The sequence below is a fragment of the Lissotriton vulgaris genome, chromosome 6, assembly GCF_964263255.1.
Source record: "Lissotriton vulgaris chromosome 6, aLisVul1.2, whole genome shotgun sequence".
NCBI classification, from domain to species: domain Eukaryota; kingdom Metazoa; phylum Chordata; class Amphibia; order Caudata; family Salamandridae; genus Lissotriton; species Lissotriton vulgaris.
This window is the reverse complement of record NC_141694.1, coordinates 206,968,939-206,985,796: the sequence shown is the minus strand read 5'-3', so window position 1 is coordinate 206,985,796 and position 16,858 is coordinate 206,968,939. Positions and strand designations below refer to the sequence as shown.

Here is a 16,858-nt window from a genome sequence, read left to right as displayed (position 1 = left end):
AGGCAAATTCAATCCAGAAAAGGATACCATCATTTCAACAGATGCCAGCAACAAAGGGATTGGAGCGACATTAGCCCAGAGGGTGGACAATAAAGTGAGAGTGGTCGCGTTTGCATCCAGGACGCTCACTAGCCCGGAAATCAACTATTCCACAGTGGAGAAAGAGGCTTTAGCCGTCTTCTGGGCTATCAGGCATTTCCAATTTTACGTGTGGGGTGTTCCATTTGAAGTGCATACAGATCACAAGCCGTTGATTTCAATGTTCACCAACAAAGACATGGAGAATATGACCCCTCGCATTGCCAAATGGGTTTTAGGACTGCAAGGCTACAAATACAAAATGGTGTATATTCCAGGTCAACAAAATAAGGTGGCGGATTACCTATCGAGAGAGCCCATCAAGGGGGAAGTTGAAGAGAAAAAAAGCGAGAGTAATATCCTGCAAGTAAACCTGGCAGCGGTGACAAAGGACGAATGGGATGCACACATGGAAGATAATGTCTAAGGGTGGGCGTAAAATCCGTTTCGCGGGCGAATTTGAGGATTTTCAGCGATTTCGCGATCCGCGAATCTCGCGAAATCGCGGTAAAATCCGCGAATCAGCGAGGACGAATTTTCAGCCAAGCAAGGGTTACAGCAGCAGGTGCAAAAGTTGAACCTACTTTCTTTGTAACCTTTTACAAAAGGGTTACAAACAAATTAACTTCAACTTGGACACCTGCTGCTAATTGCTTCCTGGCGCCTCGTTGCCTACTTGCAACTATTCTCTGACCCTGCTCTGACCCTTGAAGCAGGGTCAGAGAATAGTTACAAGTAGGCAACGAGGCACCTGTCCAAGGAATTAAACCTCATCAGGAAGCACTTACAGATATAAAAAACACGAAGAAGGGAGAGGATGGCAAATACACCCATTTTGAGTTGTCAGGAGGGGTTAAACTAAAAGAGACCTTTACAGCACAATTTTCATATGCATTTTGCTAAAAATAAAAAGCTGTATGTTCTGTAGGGGCAACTCAGGAATCTGGCCCTTCAGAGATCCGGCCTCTCTTTCTTTCTCTCGTTCTCTCTCTCCCTCTGTCTTTCTATCTATCTATCTATCTATCTATCTATCTATCTATCTATCTATTTATCTCTCTCTCCCTCTCCCATAAACGACTGCATGGGTAACTTCGCTATGCAAGCGGCTCGCGAAGACGCAAAAATCCCCGCGAACACGCAAAAAAACCCGCGAACACGCAAAAAAGCAAAAATCCGCAAATTCGCACAAATTCGTGAATTTTGCGGATTGCGAATTCGCAAATCCGCAAATTCACGGACCGCGAATTCGCAAAATTCGCCCATGCTTAATAATGTCCTGAAGAGAGTAAAGAGGTACTTCGTGACAGGTTGGCCAGACAGATGTAAGGATCTTGATACTGAAATCCAACCCTATTGGAATGTTAGGGACAATCTGTCTGTGGAGGAGAAATTCATTCTTAAGTCAGGAAGATTGGTACCACCAGAAGGCTTGAGAAACCAGGTGATTGATCTAGCTCATGAGGGCCATCTGGGCCGCAGTCTCAGCAAGGCGAGACTACGCTCCGAGTATTGGTTTCCAGCTATGGATCGGGACATGGAAGACAAAGTGAAAGAGTGCTTCGTATGCAGTCTAAGGGACAAGTCGAGAGTGACGAAACATGCACCCCTGTGCCCGGTCGAAGTTCCTAAAGTACCATGGGACAAACTGGGTTTCAACATTGCAGGTCCCATTCAAGGTAAGGGACCTCAGGATTGGTATTTGTTGGTGCTAATCGACTACTTCTCCAACTGGATTACCCATAAAGTGGTACATAACATTAACACAAAGTCTCTCATCAATTTCTTAAAGGAGGTGTTTTCAAGAGAGGGCATCCCATCCACCATGGTAACGGACAACGGTGTTCAACTGGTCTCGGAGGAGATGAGGGAGTTCCTAAAGGACTACTCTATTGCCCATGTTCGTACCCGTCTATATTGCCCAAAAGCGAACGGAAAAGTAGAAAGAGCAAATCGCATGCTGAAAGAATGCATTCAACTGGCCAGCAAATCAGGAGTAAACGTTGACGATGCACTAAGAGACATGTTATGGGCGTACCATACCACGCCGAATGCAACAACAGGTCATTCACCTTTTGAGATTTTAAGAAGAAGAAAAGCAGGATCAAAATTAGCTCCCAGCTGGTTGGGGAAGAAAACAGAGGTGGAGATTGATCAGGAGGAGACAAGCAAGAAGATTGAACACAAACAAAGTAGATACAAAGAATGGTACGACAAGAAGTGGGGTGCCAAGGAGAGGAACTTTGGGAAGGGACAGAATGTGTACATCAAGAAGCCAGTAAGCCATGCCACGAAGGGCAAATTCTTTCCCCCGGGAAAGATCAGGGAAGTTAAAAGAAATGTGGTGGTCATGGATGATGGGAAGATGTGGAGCCAGGACCAGGTAGTTCCTGTCATAGGAGGGGAGTACACTGTAGAGGAAGGCAGGTTTGCAGAGAGAGACAGGGGGAAAGATGAGGAGCAGAGTAGGAAAAGTTATAGACGTAGGTCCTCTCCCCACCGGCACAGACACTATAGCATGAAGTGAGTCTGTTCCTCTTATCTTTTTACCATTGTTAAAGTTTCGGGGTCTTCTGTGTAAGACCTGGTATTGCTGTGATCTTGGAGTCTTTCCCCTTCCCATTCCTTACCCTTCCCCCTCCTCTCCAATCCTACACCCAGTTACTCCCTTCTACATTTGTTGTTTGTCTCCCTAGGGAGGATGGTGTGTTGTAATTTATGTGAATTAATGGTAGCACCCGCCACCCCCTCCCTCTCCTACCACATGGTAGGTCCCTGCACCGAGGCTGAAGGCAGGGTTAGAACGTTGAGACATTGACCTCCTGTGTGAGCTCGGTCAAGCCGGGGGCACTGTTTGTTTATACTGATAATAAACAAGTTAATAATCTACAACTGTTGGGACCCTTATTACAACAGATTGCTTTGGCTTTTTTTCAATATTTTGCAAGATCCTGCTCAAGAATAAGAGGTTGCTCCAATACTTGTTCAGGGCCTTAGTTATAAATGATTTATATATGTTTTATATGTTATCTTGAAGTTCCCTAACATATACATGTGTTGCAAACTTATGAGAATAACTTTTGATAAACTTATATTTTAATTTAACAAAATGACTAACCCTCCTCTCACATCTCTTTCCTTAAATCTACAGTTCCCATCAAGTACCAACTTACAATCTTGGAAACATTTACAGCGAACCTAAATGATAAAACATCAGACAAGTACATCTCTTATAAAACAAAGTTTGAGACGCAAGTATGTTTTCATTGTTTATTTTCATTATTACATTTAAACCTCTGTTATTGTCTATCCAACAGAATATTGTTGGTGTAATTGTCTTTTTGTAGATAGGAACATTTTGGAAAACAAACATTGGCAATGCCAATATGTCTTGCTAATGAATGGAAGTTTCTCTACCGTCATTGATAGGTTTAGGCACTCAATACGTCATCATGCATGCAGTCTGTCACTCATACTTGCACTCATGTTTCCATTCATCCTCCCACCATTTATTCTTCCATTCACCCACTCATCCACCCACAACCGCTGAAACATAAACACAGACTCCACAACATATGCAAGGTAAATTAAAAGAATAAAAATGCATATACCCTCCATGCAACCAACATGGAGGGTATATGCATGCAGAAACAAATTAAATTAGACTTCTTAGCAGCTAGTGGTCTCCTAGCCTTAAAGAAGATGTTATCTGCATAAGCATTTTCATCTTCTACAGACAATCCTTTTTGTTTGACAAATTTGTATTCAAATGACAACATGCATTGGCAAAGGCAATAGGTCTAAGCTTAAAAATGCAGCACTGCTTTTTATCAAATTCATCTGAATGCATGGCAAAACCATTTGGCCTTTCTTTACAGTAAGCTGATGGGAGGGGCAAATGTGCATGAAGAACAGAAACTGTCTCGGATGGATAATAGGATCACGAAGAGCCCAGGGACTGTCAAGGGTGCCACATTAAGATTCATGGGTAAAAGAAGGGGGCGTAAATGGAGACTTTCTATAGAGATCAGATAGGCATATGCAGATAGAACAGCAGGGCAGAGAAAGTGAAAGACCAGCTAGTGGAATGTTTTTTTCTTGGGGAAAACACCTGGAAGCAGCTAGATGTGAGAAAGAGATGAGGTGTAGAGGGTAAAGCTAGGGAGTTTTATAAAGAGGGATTCAGTGAAAATATGTATGGGTGCATGAGGAAGACATGACTAAGGCTAAGGATCAGAGCAAACAGCTGGAACAAGAAATGTGGGGGAGAACGGGATTAGAAATAATAGAAAGAAAGGGATGTGCATTCAGAAAAGTTCTAAAGAGAGAACGACTGCAAGAAAATGATTGGAGGTTAACACAGAAAGAGAATTTAAGAGTCTTAAAATGCTCACATTGTAATTTAGACTGCTCGGGAAACAAGGGTCACTGGTGAGCCATTCCAGTCTTTATGGACTAGTATGTACTATTGTTTACAGCTGTGATGATTTCTATGTATATAACAATAAAAGTGCCAATGCTGCTAGTATTAATAAATCTTTCTATTTATCTTCCTCACACACGAATAAAACGCTCTATGAGCAGTATCTGATTTTTATGAATCAATCTTTTCGATTTTTATTTTATTTCTAAAGGAATTACAACTTGGCTGACTATTAGAGAGGTAAAATGCAGAGAGGCGGCTGTTGAGCCATATATCAGTCTTCACTTTGGGTAGTAAACAAACAACTAATAAGGGTCTCCTCTCTCTTTTTCCATTCACAGTTTATGGTCCTGATGAGAACTCCGTATTAAAGAGAGTTCGAAACGCGTAGACCTTGTTATGTACAGACTTTGTTATATATAAACCATAAGAATACCAAATGATACCTGTATTATATTGATTCCTCTTGAAATTACATTCTATGGTTGCTAAAAACTGTATATAATTTGTACATAAATATTTTTGATATTAGAGTGTTAGGAGTGTGAGTGTATATGGAGTATGTCTGAAAAGATCTTTAATGATAGTATGCATGAATGATATGAAGGGGATGTGGTATAATAGTGATTAAGAATATGTTCGTTTATGTTATGGCTTTTTTAAGTTTCTTTGAAATATGTGAAATTCACAAAAAACAAATGAAAAAATGACAATTTGAAATAAAATAAAAATCAAAAACATTGATTCATAAAAATCAGGTACTGCTCACAGAGCGTTTTATTCGTGTGTGAGATAAATAGAAAGATTTATTAATACTAGCAGCATTGGCACTTTTTTTGTTATATACATAAGGTGGGGTTTGGCCTTGCTGCTTGGGAGCCCATACCCAGTGGTGTTTAGTCGTGATGATTTCTAGGCAGTTTTTTTGCCTATGCTGTTAATTCAATTTACCACCAAGAAACCATATGTTTATAATGTCTGGTGCAGGTCATTTGTAATTATGTATATTAAACTTTGGTGTGATTTTTCCCTGGGCCGGTTGAAGCCAGAATTCATCATACTGAATCATTATCTGCAATACATTGATTCAATTTGGTGGCCTATTGGACCTACAAATTATGCAGCAGAATATGGATCTTGATGCAACGTTAAAAAATGTATAATTATGTGGACATCATTGCTTAATCCCAGTTACACTGCTTATATCTAAGCCATCCAACATGATATGAATGCCATTGCAAGAACCGGTAGTGTTCTCCAAATTTAATTTCAAGCCCTACTACGCAAGGAAGTTTATTATTAGGAGAAAACCTCCCATGCCTTCTTGTCATTAAAGTCTAACCCCTGAGAATATGGATATTAGTACTTGTTGAAATGTGCTGCCTTCGTAAAGCAAAAGTCAATGTGGGATGGGGAATGTAAGGAAAGAGCTATCATTTGTAAAAAAATTATTAAAAAGAATAGGGGGCTCATTAGGATGTCCGACGGACCTGCGTCCGTCCGCCATCCCCGAGGTGGAGGGACCGTCCGCAGGGGCAGCGGCGGTCCCTCCGGTGCAATTAGGATGTGACCGCCACCCTGGCGGTCACATCCTGTATATTTAATCTTGCGGCTGGTGCTGCCTTCACCCCCTTCACCCTGGGGGCCCTTAAGGGGCCCCCAGGAGCAAAGTTCCACATGCTTTTCCACAGCGGAAAAGCCACTGCGGAAAAGCATGTTCCAACACACATCCTAATTTGGCTGACGGTGTCTTGTAGACACCGCCACCAAATAGCGCCCAACAACCCGCGGATCAGCGGCGGACGGACCTGCCGTCCGCCGCTGTTGCCACAACCATCCCACGACCATGCTAATCTGGCGGTGGGTGTTTCCTGTGGCCGCGGCGGTGAATCCGCATCCTCCGGCCGGCGGTGGCATCCGCCGGCCCGGAAGATGCGGATTCAACGCCATCTTAATGAGGCCCCAGAATTGGAAAGGGGCAGGGGAAGCAATTCATTATGTAAGAGGTGTGGTGGAAAGGGAACATTAAGGAAAAGCAGCACACGGAAATGAGCTAGAAATACATTGCATGCATTCCCAGAGGGACGCTGAAAATCAAATAAAAAGTTAGTTCTCTGAAGGCAAGGCAAGGTCATCAGTTGAAGGTTAAATGTCAACCAGTCAGAACACTGCGAGACCTAGATACTCCTTGATTGATTAACCACCGGTTTGAGGAGGAAAGCTATTGAATCATGAGCAGGGAAGTGAGACAGACAACAAACTCATCCAATGATGGGCAATAACCTGGACCGAAGGACGTGCTATGTAAATTGGAAACATTAGGTCTGGCAACAAAAGCTAAAGATGTTTCTAGGTGAGACCCACAAATGAGGTCTGGGGTTGTTGAGTGACCAGATTTTAGAAATGGCCAACAATTACAATAAAAACAAATTAAACCATTCTAGCTGATTAAGAGAAACCCTCGAGTGCTTCTTAGCATGCATGTGCACTTAAAACAGCTGAAGAAGCTTTTTTTAAATTACTATTGAACAACACAGGAAATATTAGTCCTTATTGGTGCAAAGAAGCCATTCTATTGGCTTTTAATTACTGCAACCTGAAGTCATAGGGCCTGAATAAGAGTTTACCTGACGGGATTTCTCTGTCACAAACATGAAGGATATCCCTTCTGCAGTATCACAATTCCTTTTTATCCTGTGGAACTTGTAATATGGCCAACGGGATATCAGTCATGTTTGTGATGGATTATCCCATCCGCCAAACTCGTAATCAGGCTCATAGTTTAAAAGCACTGGGACAGCTAAAAAACATATGCGTGAAGTGGGTGAACAAAAAATATTAGGGAGCCGCCAAACATAAAGCTCTGAGAGACCATGCCAGAAGAGAATGTTTCTCCAGATGACATAACAAAACTGGGAAACAGCTTGGAAGTCTGAATATGGCCACTAGATCCGCTCAGTAAGAGTCATACAACACATATATTGAATTATAGATAGGTTACAGTGGATAACAGGGATGTTTTCCACCAAGAGGTTCTGAGTGACATCAAATAGATGATGGCATAGGATCCATTACGGCCAATGCAAGCTTCATACTCACATTATCGGTCTGTTGAGGGTCAATGCCCGCATGTATGGATGCGTGATTCGTACACCGTTAACAACATTTCGATTCATGGGGGTTCCTCAGACTCTCATTTTGTTTGGGATTTGAACACTGTTCTTCATAATCCACCTCCTAATCGAGAGGGTTCACAAACTTGTAACAATTTATGAGACTTCATCTTTGAGGTTAAATCAACCATTCCTAGCATGCTGAGGATGATTAAAAAATGGATTCTCACACCACTGGATTAATTTTGGTGACTTCTTTCCAGATCACCCTGGAGAAACATACCAACCCCACCGTCTAACAACACTGGTGGCCACTTAACATAGTTGCTTGCCTACACCTGAAGCGAGCCCGAGGATTTATCCCCATGCTTATTATCACACACATCCTGTATTGCAGGATGTTGCCACAATCTATTTGTGCCTCCTACATTATTTCTTCCTGATGATGACACATATCTAAATAATTTCGTTTTGTGGGTCGAAACGTTGACAATTTCTACAGGAGACTGTTTTTTAAATGTGATTGAGGATTTCAACACTCTTTTCTTGAGTATTGTTTCTTACATCATAATGTCCTTATCAGTCCCATGTATATATCATGTATAGCAGTTGCACACTACTTATTTATTTCATCACTGTAATTGCGCCTTGTATAAGATTGATAATGAAAATTGTTCAACTAAGTCCTTGTTTTGAAACAGGATTCCTTGTGAAGAATGAAAATAAATACACAAATCACAAAATACACCTTACAAGTAGAAGGTTTCTTGTAACTATTGCCATGGAAGTCAAGGGCTACACTTCCTCCATAGGGACCATTTTCATTGATAACAATTGTCCTACCCAGGATATTGGTTTACCCCCTTTTTGTTTGAAAACATATAAAAAAGATGACGAGTGCAAATCTCAAGCCGTGTATGATGTCACTCACAACCCGAGGTGAAAACCATCTCCATTATTCGCTGTAATTTTATTATGTTTGACTTCAATGTCATCTGACCATGTTTTTAACTGCTACACAGGATCAGTGGGGTACTGGGGAGAGCCATACACAATACAACCTCTCCATCCCAGATGTGAAATGGTACTAGGCCACCTTGTGTGCCTTTCGTCCCCCTCTACTCTCAACCAAAGCTGAGCTCTCTCTTCTGCATCAGAGCAGACATCCCTGTCAGAGCAGTCTAGCATTTCTTAAAGACGTAGCAGCATTAGGAGACCACTGTTTTTCCACCATATTGTTACATCATAGCAGTAAATAACCAGATTTTGAATCTGGTATTCACAACTGTGGTACTCTTTTAGAGTCGTAATTAACAGGAAAAATGAACAGCTTTATATAAAGGGATTGCTTTGTATTCTGTATGGACATATGTTGTTGGTACAGACTGATTGTGCCATTATTAGCATGACTCTCAAGTTTCCTTCAGCTCCACTACATCCTCTTGCATGCCTCCCTTCATTTAACAATATCTTCAGTGTCAGACATTCTTTATTTTGCATTGTTTGCTATTATTCAGAAATTGTTTTTATGCTTATCTGCCATAGTGGACTGGCTGATTAACGCAGCCAGAGGCATGTGTAATTAATGTCAGTCCTATTTGTCCTTCTCTTTGCTACAACATTTTAATTCCATCATCATGGTCCAAAAAACTGCAAGATAAGTTAATTGTGCACCAACAGATGAGCTCACATTCCTAAAAAAAACAAGCTCAAGGCAGAACAGTTTACCTCCCAAACCTGCATGTTTATGATTGGTGCTTCTGATTCAAAGAATATTAGACTTTTCTGAACCAGAGAGCTGACATGAGCTCAAGAATCACTCTACTGTACAGACAAACGTGAAGAATAAAAAACAACAATTTAGAATAAACTGCCATGCGGATCCACCATGAAATACTTAAAACTCTGCAAAAAAAGAGAGGCCTGCACATTATTAAGCATAAAGTGCCTAGCAATTTTGTCATGCATTTACATAAAAGTGAGTATGACCATTTAATCATTGATAGGCAGGACTTGCTTACCTCATGTCATTCAGGCTATACTATTGTCTGGAAATCCAAGCCATTTTCAAGATCTGGTGATGTTTCAAACAATCAATCAATCTCCTCTGCTCTAAAACAATTTGTTAGAATGTCTAACTGCTATTACCTTCTGCCTAGGTGTATACAGGCTGCAAGGTACAGGTGTAGCAGGGGTCCCAACCATGGACCCTCATGCAAGCAAGAATAATGCCACCCGCCGTGATGGGGTATTAAAGGCGGACATTATTGGGCTGTAGTAAATCTCTCACAAACATCCACCCCGGTGTCAGTGCACTTGCTGCAGGAAGGATAGCTAAGCTCCAGGGTTTAGGTTCTAAACTAAACCAAAGAACGGTATTTAAAAATAGAATCACACATAAAAATATTAATTTTCAGAATCTGTCTTTTGGATTTAAAATACTTAATTAGTGATACTTTCCTGGTGTATTAGAATGGCAAGTCTCCAGCGGCATAGAGAATCATAAAGGAGGTTTTGGTAGGGCACAGCACAAACTGAATTCATTACACTTGAGTCAATAACGTGTCTTACTATTAGCTATATGGTACTCATTTTATTTGCTTCAAACATATGAAATGCTGAAACATCTTGTTGGGGTTTACACCCATGACCTTAAGGTTTGCAATACCAATAAGTGGGCACTACTGCACTTCAAAGTGTGTACTGCTGTGGGAAAATATCACTATATCACCCCGAATGGATACAATCTGTGTTGTGGGGTGAAAAACAAGCAGTGACCCAAACACCGCTCTTTCTTCCCTTGTGCAGGTTTTAGTGATACTGTTAGACAGCGTGGGTAAAGCGGTATTTATGCAGCTCATCACTGAAAAAAATGTGAGAGTTTTGCTTCTGAAAATGTTTGGAAATCATGAGGAGAAAATATTACCGTAGGATAGTCTTAGTGCATTTTTATAGGTGTTTAAATCCGGAGTTAGTAGGGAGCTGTAATGCTACTCCATTTTAACAATATTCCCTTAAGTTTTTTCTTCAAATACAAAACTAGCAGAAGTGTGAAGCTCCATCAGGGTTGACGGAAGGGGAATTGCTACCCTGGTTGAAGTGAGATTGTCCTGATCCCAGTGACATGCTAGGCTGCCCTGTACAAACTCTAAAGTGCCTTTTATACTCCTCAGCCTCATTTTTTTCTCTATTTTTTTACATACTTTATCAAGTTTTATATTTTTTAATTTGTTAAAAGTCGCAGACCCCCTGAGTTGGCCTTGTGTACCCCCAGGGGCTCTTGGACCACAGGTTAAGCACCCCTGTACCAGACCATTGCCTCAGACAAACCATACAGCCCCCTTATGCTGTCTGAAAAGTTCATCATAACACGTTTTAAGACCCCATTGCCCAAACATCCTTTCAACTATGTCAATTGTCAACTCACAGTCAACATTATTCATCCTCTGGTAGCCCTCATATTCTGTTTGGACCCATCTGTGAGAACCAGTCCCCAGCGCTAGCCCCCAGACTTCCTCCATCTGCACTCAGAGCTTCAGTCTTGCTTCAGAGCTCCCCCTACCAATAAAAAGTCATCAGGCTCTATTGGCGCTTAATGCTCCTCATTTAAATCTATGAGGATTTGGGACACCAGCTCATTTTTTAGACCCTCAGTGTGTAGTGTAGTTCCTATTTTCCCTATAGGCCCTGCGCATTGGAATAACATAAACAGCAGTGTAGACGTAGAAGTGCGGTCTTCCAGGTCTCTACTCACTATGTTAGACTTAATTGGGTTTGTACCAACTAGCTCAGAGGTCACTGGAAACTTTCTTGACTGAATAGGAAGTGATCAGCTCCCCTGGCTCAGACAAGAAGGGATTCAGTTTTCCAACAACCGCATAAACATGACAACTTTGCTCCTTAGAATAAGAGTCAATCTCTAGAGTCGTGTGAAACAATAGACAGCTATTTCACTCAGTCAGTTGTGCAGATTACTTTCACCAGGATGCAGAGAATAGAGAGACGGCCTTTTCAATAAAAGGTATTATTTATTGAACAGGCTTTCTTCTCATGCAAGAGAAATGAATTGCCACAATTGCAAGACTTGTTATTATAAAAAGTACGTACAGTAAAAGGAGGATTGCAAAATAATACCGTAAAAGCATTGATATGGTTTCTTAGCCATACAATGGTTAAAATGAATAAAATATATACATTTATATATACATTTAGCTAACGTCCTCAACTGGTGCTTCTAACTACGCCTACCCCAGTGTACCTGACCTAAGCCTAATACATGGAAGGGAGTAAGTAAGTAGCAGTTTAAGTTAAGTTGGTTTTGCCAAGGGTTTGCTTCAAGAATTCTCTCTAAGGATTTAGTCAACACTGTACCTCTGGAATAGAATGTTGGAGGTCTTGTATCTCCTCTCAGGACTCGATATCCCAGTTACCCGCAAGAGTAGGCTGAAAACGCCGGAGCTGGATTTTCGCGGCAGGAGAAAAGACAGTGTCTTTCTCAGCGCGTCAAGGAGAAGGAGGAGAGCGTCCTTGGGCTTCTCGCATCTGCTGGGCTCTGCAAGGGACAGCTGTTCTGCTCCTGTATTTACCACCACCACCGCTGTGTTTGATTAAGACAACGTTGGTATTATTTATACCTGGAAGGTGCCTTGTTTGACGTACGTTTTTGGACATAAGACGTCAATAAAGATGTCACTAAGAACCGGTCGTTCTTACAGTGCTCATTAGAGTTCTATTACTAATCAAAACATAGCAAGCGGGGCTTTCTCAGGTTGCTGGGGGTTTTATCTGTTGAAAGAACTCGGTGTGTAATCTAGGAATCTAAGACAGAGGCTTCTGCTGTGTCATATACTGTAATGAGCTGCAGAGACGAGTTTCTGAAATATGGCTCTGATCGTTTATGCCATTATAGGGGTATGGATTGATTATAGCCGTATAGGGGCATAAGGTCACAATATTGATCGGGGTCCTAGATAGAACACGACAAGTGGACTCTCATAGACCCCATGCACTTTCAAAGCCCCTCTACCGGCCATCAGTTTCTCACTTTGATCCACCTGTACTGGCCTACAAACCCTTACTGCAGAATGGCTATGCCCTTCAACTTTCTGCAAACACATTAACTGGTCCCAAGATTTATTACACCATTGTGCTCACATCCGTTGCATAACCTTGAAGCCCATTTGCAATCACACTGTCCCTCTTTTGTGCCTTAGGATACCCTTAGCCTGTGAGATGCTCGATCCATGCTGCCATTCCTCAGACCTCATCTAGTAGCTCTCTAGCTCCTCATCCAACCTCAGAGCACCCAAGCTCTCAGGCAGCCATCATAATTGCACACCACTTCTCTTCTAGAACTTAAATTCTTAATCTGAACCATAAGAGACCTTCAACACTATTCATTTTTCTCACACAGCCTACTGTCAGGACTGCATCACATACATGTGGGGCCTGTGATCCTGAGTGCAATGGGGTGGGGTCAATGAGTCTGGTGGTGGGTCAGCGACATGGTTGAAAAGAATAAATTATACAATATCTATTGTAAATGTCTTTCAAGTATCTCCATACAAAATGTAATGCATACACCTTAAATGAAAAATAAATTCAAATTAATCTGTGGGAAATGCCCCTTTGATGCAGGAAAGGTCAGCTAGTTAATGCAATCATTGTAAATGTATCTGTGTATAGCTAATTGTCAGTACATCTGTTTAGTGCACTGGGGAATAGTGACATGCATTTGTAGTCCTAAGAGGTTCCAGCCTGTGACAAAAAGCACTGTGAATATGTAACTACTATGAAAATGTATAACACATGGTATACAACAGGCTGCCAGAAAATGTGCTAAAAGATTCACTTTTTAAGATACAAATAAGTGCTTTCAATATATATGCTTGAAGTATTAGGGCGAACTATTTTAATTGGTTTACAGAAATCCAATGGGAGGCAAAAGTCAGACTTAGCTGCACCAGTTAGCCCTCCTTTATCTGGGGGATCAGCCACCCATTGGTCACCTAATTGGTCAATCAGTGACTGGTATCTGGTCGGCCAGCTCAGCATCCAATGGCATAGGGTGACCTGGCAAATACAGTGCCCAGGATCAAACACACCGCAGGGGACAAAGGCCAGAGTGGTCATGCAAACTGAGATCAGCATTTAGTAGGCTGCTGCAAAGAGCGACCCACTAACTTCTCGCCTCCAGGTTACTTTGCTGGTGCTTCCTCGGGCCATCATTGTCATCCTGTAGCCCTCTAATAGATCATGCACTTGCCCTGCATGTGGTAGTGCAGGGTGGGTGGGAAGTCCACCTTGCCATGCAGTATATTTTGAGGTCACCTCCCGATCGTTTGATTAGTTGTTTGCCACTATAACCTGTTTGGAAAACCGTAAGCATGTCTGGAACACTGTGGACCTCCACCAGAGCTTCCTCTGGCTTCGCCCTTCCCTCAAAAAGTGTTGGGAATCACTGAGGTTTGTCACACTAGCTGCGTGAGAATAGGAAGGGAGCACAATAGGAAAAAACTATATTTCCCATGATTCCTGGTTGTGGCGCGTAACGCGTGGATCACAAGTTGCGCCGGAAGTCGGATAAAGCCGGCAGAAGGAAGAAGAACGCTGCCAATAATTCCCCGTTGCGAGTGAGCAACATTGCCGTCCTGGGCGTTTCTTGTACGGCGGTAAGAAACAAAGGAGTACGATCCTTGCAGCCACCTCTCACGGATCACAGGTATCGTGGAGACTTTAACGGTGCTCCTCTGTTGGATGCGACGCATTTTCCGTGTTCTCGTGCAGAGGAGAAATTGCGCCCGTAGCGGCGCTTGGGCAGTGTAATCTCCCTGTTGCTGAAACTCCTTGCGGGTTTCGTGCAGGGAGGTAGTGGCACCCGCGACATTCTGAATTTAAGTGCATTTACTTTGCTTAAAGGCAACGAGACTTATGCTTATCGAAAACTGATAGTGCTTAAGAAGCCATTAAGCACCACAACATTGCCAGACTAAGTGGAACGTTTGCATGATTGGATGTGATGCCATTTCTATTCCTTCTTTAATACAGGATTGTATTAATGTGACGCTTTGTTGACTTGCTGATTACAAGAAAATCGCTACACATTTTTCTTTATAATTACTGTTGAGTTTGAAGAGAAAGAGAGTGTGCTAGTCTGGATCGTGTTGACGCTCTCATCCCTCTTCTACTAGGATTAAGGAGCAGTTATTTTTCTTTACAGGTAGGAGCGGCTGGTATAGAGGAAAGAGAGAGTAATAGGGGTATAACAGCAAAAGAACCTTAAGAGTCAGGGTTTTGATTGTATGTTCTTGTCGCCCTTACAGGTCTCCCTCCCCGCAGTTCCATCCCTTTCCTTTCCTCCGCTCAATTGCTCCCAATAGTCTGTGCATGTTTGCAAACCAGACTTGGGTCGATTCAGAGGTGGGCCCCCATTGAGCATCACACAGCCCTGAGGATCTGGAATTCGGAAAGCCTGACAAAACGTTCACCATCTTTCAGGTCCTATCACACACGCTCATGCTCCACCTCTCATGACAGAGTGGGCAATTCCCTGGTCCATGTATAAAGCTGACATTGCTGCAACCCCTTAGCATTTCACTTGGGCTACCCTGTCCGGCAGCTCAAGGAGGTCGGGCACAGTTAGCACAGTCCATCCAAGGCAACTTGCATTCTGGGAGCAGCCCCCACCCCTTTCCTCACTGGGAAATCTGTATTACAGCGTGTTAGAGCTCCCTGAAGAAGCTGCTGTCAGGGGGGTGTAACACTGTGCCTGGAGCAGAGAGCCACCTGTCACTCCAAAGCCTTCTAAGGTGACCCAGAGTTGGGTGCAATACACAGCCAGAGAGGAAATGCACCCTGAAGGTGCCAAGCAGTGATCCTGATAGAAGAACTACTTTCCTGGGTGACCAACATTCTTGCATTATTTAATTTTCCAGGCAAAATGCACTGACCCCCCACATGTTTACATTTCGGACTCTCTCTTCAAAGTTCTTTTCAGCTTTTCCCTATGGTACTTATTGGCTAACTGCCTCAATTCCACAATTAGCCTAAGGTGGCATTTACCACTGACTTTGGGTAGGATTACCAAGCAATTCAGCTCTGAGAAAACCTTATGCTGGTGCTTTCGGGTCTGCTACCAGCATAACACTGTCATCGGACTAAGCCTCTATCAGAATTACTTGGGCTCCCTGAGCGACACCAGAGAGTTGGTCTCCTATATGCCACCTTTCTCCCTTCCCACTGTAATACAGTTCTTACAAATTCTGAAGGACTTTATATTAGGCCAACACAAACTTTCCAATATAGGGGCTGGGTCCAAATATAGCATCAGTATGTGTTGGTTGGTTTTGGCTAGCTCACAGTACCAAATCCAACCCCTATACTGACCTGGGTAACAGATGTTATTGACTACTTTAGACATGAAACAGATGTAACCCTCTCATTTGGTCACTCTTCTATGCCCATGGTAAATTCAAGAAAGATACAACAATGCATTTTCAAACTTTATTGAAATGATCATACTCTTGCAAAGAGTGCATGAGCTGTAATTATTAGAACAATGAGACATGTTACTGTAATCAGCATCATTAGAATGGCAATCAACAGGAACAATTCAACCATGGTAATTGTTGCTAATGTTTTCTTACTCCTATCTGCATTCAATACTATGCTAAAGAGAATATACCAGGAGTACCAGTTGGCAAAGCCTCACCCCCTGTAATGACTGTTATTTATCTCTTATACGGGTGTCTATGAGTCATTACTCATCACAGTCCCTTCCCAGAATGCCTAAAAACACCACACTTTAGAATACCGGTCTGAGAAAGAAATAATACTAACAACAAAAGATACTACAGATCATAGCTCAGAGGGTATGTATAGCAATGTCTTCCGACAAATCAGCAACGTTTTATGACAATCAACATGTATCTACACGAGCAACGCACCTGAGTACGAATCAGCAACGTCTCCCGTGGATCAATTCGCACCTGCGCGAGCAATGCACCTAAGTATGAATCAGCAACATCTCCCCACGATCAAAGGGGCACCTATGGGAGCAACGCACCTAAGTATGAATCAGCAACGTCCTCCGACGATCAACGCGCACCTGCACGTGCAACACCTTCCGGTGAAAATGAGTACATACCTCTTACACTATGTTGGGCTGGTCTACCAGCAATTTGGATATTCCTGCTTAGGAGCCGATTTCCCTTCCATGTCTATAATTACCAATTAGAGGGGAAATAGC

At 42.4% G+C, this 16,858-nt stretch overlaps 1 protein-coding gene across 1 annotated transcript in view; it reads left to right on the top strand.

Moving 5' to 3' along the window:
- LOC147707028 (adhesion G protein-coupled receptor F5-like) overlaps positions 1-16,858 on the top strand; it is a 1,085,534-nt gene that overhangs the window by 510,603 nt on the left and 558,073 nt on the right. The window contains exon 6 of the mRNA XM_086926248.1: positions 3,227-3,330. Within this exon, the coding sequence (XP_086782374.1) occupies positions 3,227-3,330 (104 nt within the window). The remainder of the gene's footprint in view (positions 1-3,226; positions 3,331-16,858) is intronic.